This window comes from Zonotrichia leucophrys, chromosome 6 (genome assembly GCF_028769735.1).
Source record: "Zonotrichia leucophrys gambelii isolate GWCS_2022_RI chromosome 6, RI_Zleu_2.0, whole genome shotgun sequence".
Classification (NCBI taxonomy): Eukaryota; Metazoa; Chordata; class Aves; order Passeriformes; family Passerellidae; genus Zonotrichia; species Zonotrichia leucophrys.
In genome coordinates, this window is record NC_088176.1 from 19379517 (window position 1) to 19391148 (window position 11632).

The 11632-nt window shown below is 47.5% G+C and overlaps 1 protein-coding gene across 1 annotated transcript; it reads right to left on the minus strand.

Annotated features, from left to right (window-relative positions):
• Window positions 1-1571: 1571 nt before the first annotated feature.
• On the minus strand, window positions 1572-6008 carry ELOVL3 (ELOVL fatty acid elongase 3). The gene is made up of 4 exons (XM_064716745.1): window positions 5639-6008; window positions 4811-4942; window positions 3411-3562; window positions 1572-2816 (listed from the first exon to the last, which is right to left on the minus strand). Exons 1-4 carry the CDS (start codon window positions 5749-5751, stop codon window positions 2395-2397), a joined length of 819 nt encoding a protein of 272 aa, XP_064572815.1. The 5' UTR covers window positions 5752-6008; the 3' UTR covers window positions 1572-2394.
• Window positions 6009-11632: the final 5624 nt, after the last annotated feature.

The following is an 11632-nucleotide window of genomic DNA, read 5'->3' on the forward strand; positions in this document are numbered from 1 at the left end:
TCGGGCCGCTGGTGAACGTGAGGCTGGGCTCCGATCGCTCCACAGCCGTGAGGGGCGGCTCTAATCTCGGCCCCATCCCGTTCAGGGCCCGCTGCCGTCGCGGTGCGGGCCCGGCCCGACCCGGCCGGCAGCGCCCTCAGCGCGGACGGCGGCGCCGCCTAGCGGCGGGTTGCAGGGCGGGCTGCGCTCCCGCCCTCGGGACCGAGAGAGGCCCCGGGGAACCGCCTCAGCGCCGTGACACAGACACAGCCTCCGCGGAACAGCCTCAGCGCCGTGACACCGAGAGAGGCCCCGGGGAACCGCCTCAGCGCCGTGACACCGACACAGCCTTCAGGGAACCGCCTCAGCGCCGTGACACCGAGAGAGGCCCCGCGGAACCGCCTCAGCACCGTGACACCAACACAGCCTCCGGGGTAAGACGGCGCGCTCGCTCCCGCCCACTCCCCAGCCCGGCTTCGGTTCCAGGGCGACCTCATCACTCTCTTCAACTGCCTGAAGGGAGGTTACAGTGAAGACCGGGGGCTGGTCTCTTCTGCTCTGCCTACAGAGAGGACGAGAGAAAATGGCCTAGAGCTGGGACAGGGGAGAGTCAGATTAGATATTAGAAAGGTTTTCACTGTTAAGGTGGTCAGGCATTGGAATAAGTCGCCCAGGAATGTGGTGGAGTCACCAACCCAGAGGTGTTTAAAAGGCATCAGGATCTGGTGATATGATATAGTGGTTTAGGGGTTACAGTGGTAGTGCTGGGTGGATGGTTGGACTTGAAGTTCTTAAAGGTCTCTTCCAACCTTGATGATTCTGTCATTCTTTGCGTTGGCACAGATGCTGGACAGAGCTGAGGGAGCATGCCTTGGGCAGCTGTAGAAGTTAGGAGAGCTGGCAGTTGCCTCACCAGGACCACAGCAGTTACCTAAAGTGCCCCAAACAGCACTCTGCAGGAGAGAGACCACCCCATTACTCCCATATGTTCACCATCCCCTCCCTAAACTGCAGAAGCCAGTTTATTCCTATTCCCCAACCTTTCAGCTGACTGCTCCTGCCTTTCCCACAGCGGGGGAAGGTGCTGTTACACCACTACCCAACATGCTGCCAAGTCCAGAGCAGGAGCCCTTGTCAGGGAAGGCTGGACAGGGCTGTTGCCACCTCCCAGCACTGAAAGTGCAGCCCACTGCCATGTAGCAACTTTCCAGTCCACTGCCTTGAGAGGCCAAAACTCACTCACCAGTAGGAGCCAACACCCACCCAGAGGCTCGGACCCTTGGACTCAGGCTCTGAGGCACATCTTGGCTTTATGAAGCACAGTGACATGCTCATTTCAGATAGTAAAACAACAGCCTGATTTTTTAATCATCTCTCTCTCATTTCTAGCTCCCTGGTGGTGAGCAAAGGCGCTCAGGCAGCATGACCAGCTGATGACTCCAGAAGGGGTAAGCACAGAGGGACAGCCTGCTGGACACATCACTAACCCTCAGGAAGACGCAGTATCAAGATAGAGAAATCAGCATTCCTCTCACAGTTCTGTACGAAGGTCAGGTATGAAAAAGGCAACAAACAAATCAATCAATCAATCAATCAATCCATACATGACAGTATTTATTAGTTGTGGCAGATGCACCCAGAGATGAATTGACCCTTCTGTTCCCAGCCCATGAAACTGGCCATGGGCTGGGACCATTGGCAATGCTTGACTACTGCAGGACAGAGCTGGACCTTATCATTTAGGGTTTGAGGCAGTAGCTAGTCAAGTCAAATTGATGGGTTAATATTGTACAAGAGGCACACCACAGGTAACAGCCATTAAAGTTCATGGGATTCAGTTCCTTGCATCACAGAGGAGAAGAGAGAGCCCAGGTAGATTCTTTCCCTACATAACCTTAAAAACCAGCAGGAGTTTTCCATTTCACCAGCAATCTATTAGAGCTTCCCGGCAGAGTAGCAGCAGGTATGGGCTCTGTTCCTCCCCCAAACTGGAGACCACAGAGAGGGCAGTGCTGCTAAGAGAGGAGTTTCCCTACCTTTTTTCCAAGGAGTGTCTTGGTGCATGCAGGATTCTGTCAGTCCCCCAGAAAGGAAGTGAGGCACAAGGCAAACCCAAGTGATGCAAAGAAGGAAAAGCAGAACCTCAACCCTGAGATTTCCAGACCCCAGCCTCTTCCCCTTTCTCCTGTTACCAGCCTGCCACGACCTGCACCTCACTCTGGCATGCCACCCACTGCAAGGCAGATACACCAAAGGCCAATGTGCAAGTTACTCTGAAGGCTGTTACCCACAGTGATCTCTTCCTAAACCCCATCACACCCATCCAATCAGGCACTTAGGCTCCAGAAAAAGTTTCCCCTTTTTCTCTCCCTCTCTCCCCACTTCCATCCCGATCTCTTCTTCCATCCCTTGGTTTCAATTCCGCTTTGATTTCTGGGTGCTACTCAGGTAAGTTTTCACAAAGAAGTTGGAGAAGAGGACCAATAAACTGGTATACAAGCCTGATGAAAGGAGAAGCATTGGCCAGGTAAATGGACAGAGCTTATCGTCCTTCCAGAAGAAGATAAAGATGTTCATTATTACATATCCAATAATCTGCACAATCTGTGAAGAGGTAATTAGCATGGTGATGGAGCTAGGTACCCGGATGCCCATGGCTGCCACACTGTAGTACAAGTACATCACAGCATGGATACTGAGGTTTATGGCTGTGTTCCATCCAGCCCCAGCTGCCATAAACGTATAGCCATACCAGGTTAAAATCATTGTGGCAAAGTGGTGGTACCAGTGCAGGAAGATGAGCTTCTTTTTCCGGAGAACAATGAACAGAGTGTCACCTGGGGTTGGGGAACAGGTATATCATTAGTCAGGTGAAAGCACAGCAGTTGCACAAGTTTTCACATGAAACAGACCAAGCAAGCTTCAATGCTGAAGCCATTATGTGGTTTGATCCCACCAAAGCCTAGGTTCCCATTGATATAATCTGTATTGAAGAGGACCATTTAGGCATTCTATCTTCTGGCATGGTTGGAATATAAGAACCCCTTGCCCCAAGCTTGCTTTCCCAGATCTACCTGCACTTCATTTCCAACTGGCTCTTCTTTACTTCTTTTTATGAAAGCTGTGTGGAAAGCCCAGCCCCCCCGCCTGTCTGCTGCCCCCTCGCCATGTTCCAGTGCAGAATTGCCAAGTCCAGGCACTGGCCTGGGGATCAGACTCGAACTGTAACATCAGGCTGCAGCCCCCTGCAGAGCAAGCATATAATCGGAGTCGAGCAATAGGGAGCAAGAACATGAGTGACACATGCAAGGCTAAGCAACAAGCCACCCTTTTCTCCACGTAACATTTGGACACAGACCTGTAAAAGAAAATCTGCTTGTAAAAGCAAAGCAATTATAAACACACAGGATAAGGAGAAGTTTCAAACTCACCCATTTCAACAAGTTTGCTCAGACCAAATAGATATATCCAAAGCTTGGAAACAGGGTGGACATAAAAAGATTGACTACACACTGATTGCTTAAATCCCTTGGTAAGGAGGAGGAAGGCCAACTGCTTCCAGATCCGAAAGGCTGCAACGAGACTGCAAGAAAACCAGAGGAGAGCTGAACACTGTGCCCAGGGCCTCAACATAGCCTCTGACAGCTCTGCACCCATGGATATTTAGTTGACTCCATCTTGATGCTCAGGGCAATCTCAGAGACATTTAAACAAACCTTTGCCTTCTTAGACTTCCTAACAAGTTTTAGCCAGGATTTAAAACCTATTCCTGCAAGACAAGGCAGCATGATAGAGTGCTCCCCTCAGGGAAACACCCCCTGCTTCCACTGCTTGAAGAGGCACTTGAGCAAAAGTTGCCCCACTGATAAGAAATGGAGGACAATTTTCCTGATGTCCTACCTTTTGACATGGGCCCAGAGGAAAGGGAGCATTTATAACCTACTGTGGCAGGCAACTCCTACAGCTTATGAGAAAATACCACTTTTTCCTTGTTATCAACCTGTTTCATTAGCACAAGTTTGTCTCTGAACAGAGCATGAACAGCTATCCCCTGACCTCCCCTCTTCCACAACTTGTGCTTTTACAGACCACTGTTATACTATGCCCTGACAGAGGACAACCAATGTCCCTTTGACCTTGTCAAAGCCAATTGGAGTTACAGAGGCAGTAGTCAAGTTTTTCTCTGTCCCACCAAACAGAGAGAAAAAGTTGTGCAGATGAGAGGAATTTTCTAAGATTGACATATGCTAGTTTGAATACAGGGCACAGGCCGAAACATTTTCATGGCTACTTCAGGAAACTTATTCAATAAGACAGGACAGTTTGAAAACCTATTCAATAAGACAGGACAGTTTGAAAACACATTTTAATTTAATCTTTTGTGCTTCTGTGAGTGCAGCAGAATTTTCTCCACCTCTTACACAACAGTATTAAAGAAATGGGGTAGTGGGAGGGGAGGGGGGGGCAGTGGGTAGGGGAAGAGAAAGAAATCTAAATTTTAAAGAGAAATAGACCTCAAATCACACTTGCAATTGGCAGGCACCCTTTGAATGAGGGAAGATGTCTGCTCTTGCAGGCTTCACATTCAAATCTACCCACTAATGATTTTCAAGTACTCTTCCCAGAGATCCTTTTGCAACTCATTCTTGCTGGAGTATTTCTGGTGAGATTTAAATGACTTGTATAAGCAGGTCACTCCCCTAGTTACAAAGTGCCTTCAAGAGGAAAAATTTTATGTAGCCTAGTGATGTAGTGACTAACCAGAACTTTCCATCAATCCAGTTCTGAGGAAGGGTCTACAGCTGTCTCGAGATTTAACAAAGGCTCTTACCTGAACAAAGAGAGACTGAAGGACCACAGGATCAGTGGTCCACGCAGTTTGAAGGGCCTCCGCTCCTTCATGAAATGTTGGATTCCAAAGATCAGGATCAAATAAATAACAGAAATAGTTAAAGACTTTTGCCTGCAAGTAGAGAAGAGGGAACAGTCAGGAAAAGACCCAAACTGACCTCTTTTTAGCCAGACTTCTGTAGCCCTGGCAAAGTACTCGCACACTCGCAAGAAACAAAAGATCTCCCATTCTCATGTTAAAGTTGGGTTTGGCCTCGAGAAAGCCTGCCCTGACAGTGAGCAAGCAAGAACCCTAGGGACTGCACAAAATAAAGTGAACTGCTACACCATGGAGATTTCCACAAGACCTCGGTGGGATGAGGCAGGTTCCGGTGAGCAGGATGCAAAGCAAACACATCAATGCATCTTATCCCTTTACACGTGAGACTGTACAGGCAGTTTCATGCAAGTTGGAGCCTCAAGTGCCTTGTGTTATATCCCACACATTCCAAGGCTTTAGTGCAGCATGGCAGGGCTGAGTACCCTGTTTGCCAGTGCAAGGGCTGCACTGGCCATCCGTGGGTGCTTTTTGCCCTCTTGCACAGCACCATCTCCCTACAAGCTGCAGCCCCACCTGCACCACTGTTTGCTCTGCCACATCAACTGCTGCACCCCATCCTCCACAGCCTCAGGTAAGCAACCAGCGACCCCCAATCTTCTCCTCCTCAGAAATGAAGATCCTCACACTTGTTCTGCTAAAAGCAGCAGGAGACGATTGGGCTACCCAGGGTCTGGAATGCACCAGGTCAGCAACCTCCTCTCCTCTCACCAATTCTCCTCCATCCATTTCAGGGCTGCCCGGTGATTAAAGTTCTTCTCGAAGTCATACTCCCCCAGCGGCTGCAGCTCCGACGGGTCAATGTTCGCTTCCATATTCAGCATCCCCGGGAGCGACCCGAAACGAGACACTCCCGCACGCCTCACGGCGGATATAGTCCCGGGAATGCGCTCCGCCCCAACATCACACCGCGGCGGGAGGCGGGACCGGGAGCCTCCCACTCCTTGTGCTGGGTAAGAAAGAGGAGGCTCTGGTCACCCAGTCAGGCTGAGCGGGAGGTCCTGCGGTTCCCCATCCAGCCCAGCTCATCTCTCAGCAGATGGGCAAGGTGATTCCAACATTGTCACCAGCAGCATGCAGAAATTCCATTACCCTGACTGCAGTTAGCTGTTGTGCCTTCTTCACCATAGACTGAAGTATCTGGCTGCTGCTGGACACTAGATGAGTTCTGGATAACCTCCTACTGAAGTTCCTGCAGCTGAAAATGGCTCCAGCACAGTCAAAATCCCCTGAATGCAGCATCTCATTGCACCCTCGGGTCACTCATCTTGGTGTCTCTCCCAGGTGTCATGTCTTTACACAGGCGCAACATCGGCACCCTGCAAAGCTCACAGACTTGAAAGGGGTTTGCTTCATGCAGGCATCACTATGCCTGTGCACAAATCATCTGTCTAACTGCTGCCTCTTCAAACAGGGGAACATTTGCCTCGGTGAGACATTTCATAGGATTGTAGAATGCTTTGATATCTCAGATATGCTCAAAGATATCTAATTCCAGCCCCTTTGTCATAGGGAGGGACATCTTTCACCACACCAAGCTGCCCAAAGCATTATCTGGCCAGGCCTTGAACTCTTCTAGGGATTGGGCATCCACAATTTTCTCTGTATTTGATAATGGAGTAGTGTGAGAAAATCACGAAAGAATTTGACATGTAGGAATTAAAATCCCTTGGTGATTTTTGCACCACCTCGACTTACACTCTCCATTCTGCAGAGCACTTGCGTGTATCTGTGGAAAGTTCAGCTTGCATGTGTCAGCAGCAGTGGTTTTACCATACCCCACAGAGTATTTTCCCTAAAACACTCTGTACATAGCATGAGCTCCAACTGTGCCTTGCGCACGTCTCACCTTAGTGTTTCCAGCACCAAGGATGTCCTTCCCCTTCCAGAGGACTGCAGGTCAGGGATTGTGCAGTCTCCATTCCTGGGTCACCTGGGTCTTTCCTCTTTCATCACCTACTTTGGGCAGTAGCATCACCCGGCAGAATATTTGGGTACATGCTGGAGGAAACTTTCATCTGTTGCAAGGGCTTCGGCACACCACAAGAACAGGTGCAACCACCAATAAAGCCAAGGGTAAGAGCAGAGAAGAGGCAGCACACTAACCCAAACTTTTTGCACTTCTAATTCATACAAGTCAATGTTCAATCTCATTATTCAACAGCAAAGCCACATTGGGAACCTTATAAATTTATCCCTCTCCATGCTCTTGACAATGGTTTCAGTGTTGCTGACTTCTTTGCCTGCATATTGTCTCTTAGATGGAGTGCAGTTGTTAGCTGTTTCAGGCACTACAAGTACAAAACACCTGCTTTTTTGACCTATGCTTTAGCAACCGTTAAACAAGGCCTCCTTTACACAAGACACCATATGAGAAGAGAAAAAACCTTTAAATACCTGTTGAGAGATGCAAGGATCAGTTGGATTAGCTGAGTAGAAAACATCCTGATATTGACATAACTTCTTATTCCTAATCCAGTTTAAGGTTCAGTAAAGTTTTCATTTTGAAACTGTTTCATGCCACATGAACAAGAACAATGCCTCTCCTAGGGCAGGTCTGTCCATCCATCCCTTAGGTGGTGGCATGTACAGTTACAGGAGGAGCTCATGACACTGCAACTCTTTGGTACCATCTGAGCAAGCAGCTGGCAGCCCTCCCCAAGTGTCTCCTTGGCAGATGGGAACAAGAACAACACATGTAAAGAACAGAAGCAGATAGCAGGGATGAGGCTCTTACCATCCTCTGGCACACATTTCTTGCTTAATAAGGCAGGCTTTGTCACAGACTGAAAGCTCACCTGCACAATCCAGATGGAGTTGTGACATCCTTGTTATCCTCTTTTCTCCCTGCTGTCAATACATCTGTCTGCCCTCCTGGATCTGGGTGGATTAGCACACAGAGAGCTGCCAAGCCCAGTGCCTGGTCACTGGCACTGCTCAGAAACTCTGCTGGACTCAGAAGGCTTTAGCACTGACATGCAATATAGACATCAGAGCAACGTGTAAATAAACAGATGAGCTTATTTTCACACATTACGGTGAATTGCACAGAGCTCAGCCGCTGCAGGTGAGGAAGTGGAGCCCCAGCAACACTTCACACACAGCAGGAACATCAGGGCTGCAGTCCTGATTCAGTGGGAGGGGAGCACTTCATAACTGAGTGGGAAGGAGACAGAGACCCTATGGAACAGAAGCCTCCATGCCTTTATTCTGAGCCCAAAATGGCTAGGTAGGACCTCAAAGAGAAAGAAACCATTTTGTGAGGACCATGAAATAACATTGTGGATCTTATGGCGAGCTGGGTCCCATTAGATTGCTTCTACAGCATTCCAGAGTTAATTCTTCTTTGAGGTAGACCCAAATAGATTAAATTCTCACTTAGATTAAATTGCTATTTTCAAAAAGAGTTTTTGTTTTCTGGTAAAGATTCACTTTTTCACCAAAATACATGTAGAGAGAGAACTGCTTCCTGATGTGGTGACTGAGCATCACCTACATCTTATTTGCTCTGTGGTCAAGAGTATAAGAAAATGGTTTTTTGCAAAAATACCTCATTTTGTATTCCAAGTGTTAAAATGAACTTCCTGTAACAGAACAGTAAACAACAAATAGACTCCTTTAGTGGTAGATAGCACATTTGCCTCCTGTCAACACTTGAGAGAATGAAGGTATTTGTGAAAGACTGCAGGCACCATTCAGAATGAGTAACAAATGCCAAATCCTGGTACAAAGTGCAGAAAGGGATTTCTAGAAAGAAAGAGTGCATAGTCTCTTTTCTAAGAATACTACAAATCAACGAACCCAAAACTTTAGGAAAGATAAAGGACAGCAAGAATTTACAGCTCCCTAGCCTCACAGATCAACCACTTCCATAGCAAGTGACACAAAAAAGATGGCACAGAGAATTCTGTAGGACTTAAACACAGTGGCAGGAGTCAAGAGAGCAGCTACAATAACTAGAATGGAGCAAAACATTATAACTGCATGGGCCAGAGGCAATGTGGCTACCAAAGTCTTTCAGTGTCTGTTGGCTAGCTGACTGTCACTGTACTGTCACCAACTACCTGCCTGATCCACACAGGTGGGGACAGGGAAATAAGTAGGCAGAGTTGTTGATGAAAAAAAAAAATTAGTTCCAGGTATAATATGCCAGTTGGGATTGCCCTTAAATATGAGGCCCCTGACATTGTGCAGGACAAGAGTGCACACAGAGTCAGCCTCACCCTGGGCATTGCTGGTCTGAGTTACACTGCCTCACCAGTGCAGAGGACAGAGAGCAGGTTTTTTGCCCAGGAGACAAGGCTATTGCACATAACCACCTCCAAATCAGTTTGTTGTACTGTCTATGATTCTTACTTGTGATTTACACATCAGAGCAGTGAAAGCCATGGAGGAAATCTCCTTGCACAAGCCCTGAAAGCTTTCATCAAAGCTTAGGATAATGACCTGATTCCATAGGACCCTCTTGACTGCAGAGAATATGACTTCGTATATGGGCCCTCCCAGGGCAGCTTTTTCACCAGACTGACCACACTATGAAAACAGAACAATCTTTGTGTTCTTAATCAAAGTATCTTTTAACTCCTTTGACACCAACAGAAGTGGCATAGCAGGTAAGGCATGATTTTACATGTATCACAGTTTGTTTTAATTAGGTTTAATAGGAAGAAAAAATGGTAAAGATATGGAAACAACATTCTCTCCTGATTAATTCCCTAAGTTTGAAAAGCAGCCTAGTTTTAACACATATTGCAGAAAAGAGCTTGACATAAAGTGCTGGGGGAGTTACCCTGAGCTGTTCGGCTTACACTCAGCTAACACAAAACTTAAGCCCACACAAGTGGTGAAACAGTGGAACAAATTGTCCAGAGAGATGGTAGATGTCCTGTCTCTCAAAACATTCAAGGCTGAATGGGGCTCTCAGTAAGCTGATTTACTTAAAGATGTACCTACTCATTTCAGGGGGTTTAGGACTGGATGATGTTTGGGTCCCTTCCAAACCAAACCATTCTATGATAACCCCTAGTACAAAAGCTGATGCAAAATGAGATTATTTACATTTTTTTACACTTCATATGTGGGCAGCTCTGAAAAGCTTTTGTTTAGAAAGGGCAACAGCAAGTAATGCAGCACAAAAAATAGCATTGATATTTGAAAACCAAAGCCTCAAGCACACAAACACACATATTTTTGCATAGATTGAGACTTCATAACAACCAATCTGCAAAAGATTATTAATAGCTGGCTTGAGTAAAACCCAGGCAGTTAGCATCACTTGTTCCAAGAAGAAGGAAGAGTTGCAGTGCAAGTGTAAGAGGCAAAGAGCTTCTGTCAGGAGGTAGGCAGGAGATTCTGACTCAGGGAGGACTAAGACCTGTGCAGATTTACTGATTTGCCTTCACTGCCTTGGTTTGTTAAGTTTAGCTATAATCCTTTCTCTCAGCCACCATAGCACAGGTGCATTCCTTTGGAGATGCAAGGGAATACAGGGATAAACACCAGCAATCAGAGCTGCAGGAGGCCCCATCCCAGTGCTGGGTAATGGTGAGCGTGCCTGGACCTGAGGCTCGATGCCTCACAGGTCCGCCAGCACAGGGCACTCTTTGCCACCAGCCACCACAGCCTGTGACACCAAGGTCTCCACCAAGGGGCTCTCAGATCTTTGGCCATTAGAGGGGAACGAACACTGCAAAAGTGCAGGGAGGCATCACCTCCTGAGCAGAGACCCAAAAGCAAGAGCAGGCAGGAGGTTTGCTGTGCTTCTCCCTGACTCTCTGGAGGTGTTAGCTGTCCTCTCCTGGAGAAACGTGCCCTCAGGCCCAGGGTGAAGAGAGGATCCCCTGCTGTTTGCAAGCAGTCCCTGTATCTTCCTTCCACTTCTTCAGCCTCAGATGAGCTTCAGTGCCTTGCAAGAGTCACCCAAGCAGGCTGGTACAAACAATTTGGGGTTTAACAACTGCACAGTATCAGAGGAATCAATCCTTCCTTGCAGCTTCCTGCATGATGTTTGACTAGAGGCCATTAAGAGACACAGTTCAGCAATAGCACCTCTTCTTCCTACCCTAGCAAGATACAGCCATCATCAGCAGCCCTTGTATCTGTATCAAACCTTCACTGTACAGTGTTTGGGCATGGTCCTTCTCAAGGATATGTGTGATGATCAAGAAATTTCGGCATTTGTGAACAATTTTGCATAGAGCAAAACAAAGTAGTGTCCCTTCAGGCATGCATACATGCTTTTAAATCTGCCGTCTGGGGAACGCACTAGATGTGTCTGCCTCCCCTCTGCCATGCAAGACAGTGTTTTCCAAGCATGAAAAGAACCTCAAAGCAGATGCACTGAATGGGAATATGAGACCTCTCAGAAGGGACCACTGGGAGTCCTTACTAGTGGCCAAGTTATTCCTTGCTCTCTGACCTAGTTTCTCTAACCACTTTGAATGATCTTCAAATAAAAAATAACAAAGGGCCTAAGGGTTAAGCATCCTAAGGGGTAAACAAAATGGTGGTGACATCAGGAGCTATTAACCCAAAGATGTCATAATCTGCAATGACCCTTCATGAGAATGCTATCAACTCTAAGCTAAGGGTTACAAATCCCATGTAAAACATCCATGGTGCAAATCACCTCTAAGCAGCTCTTCTGTCAAAACCCTATCATTTACAAACCCTTTTGCTCTCTAAAGCCTGTAAGTAGGCCCACTG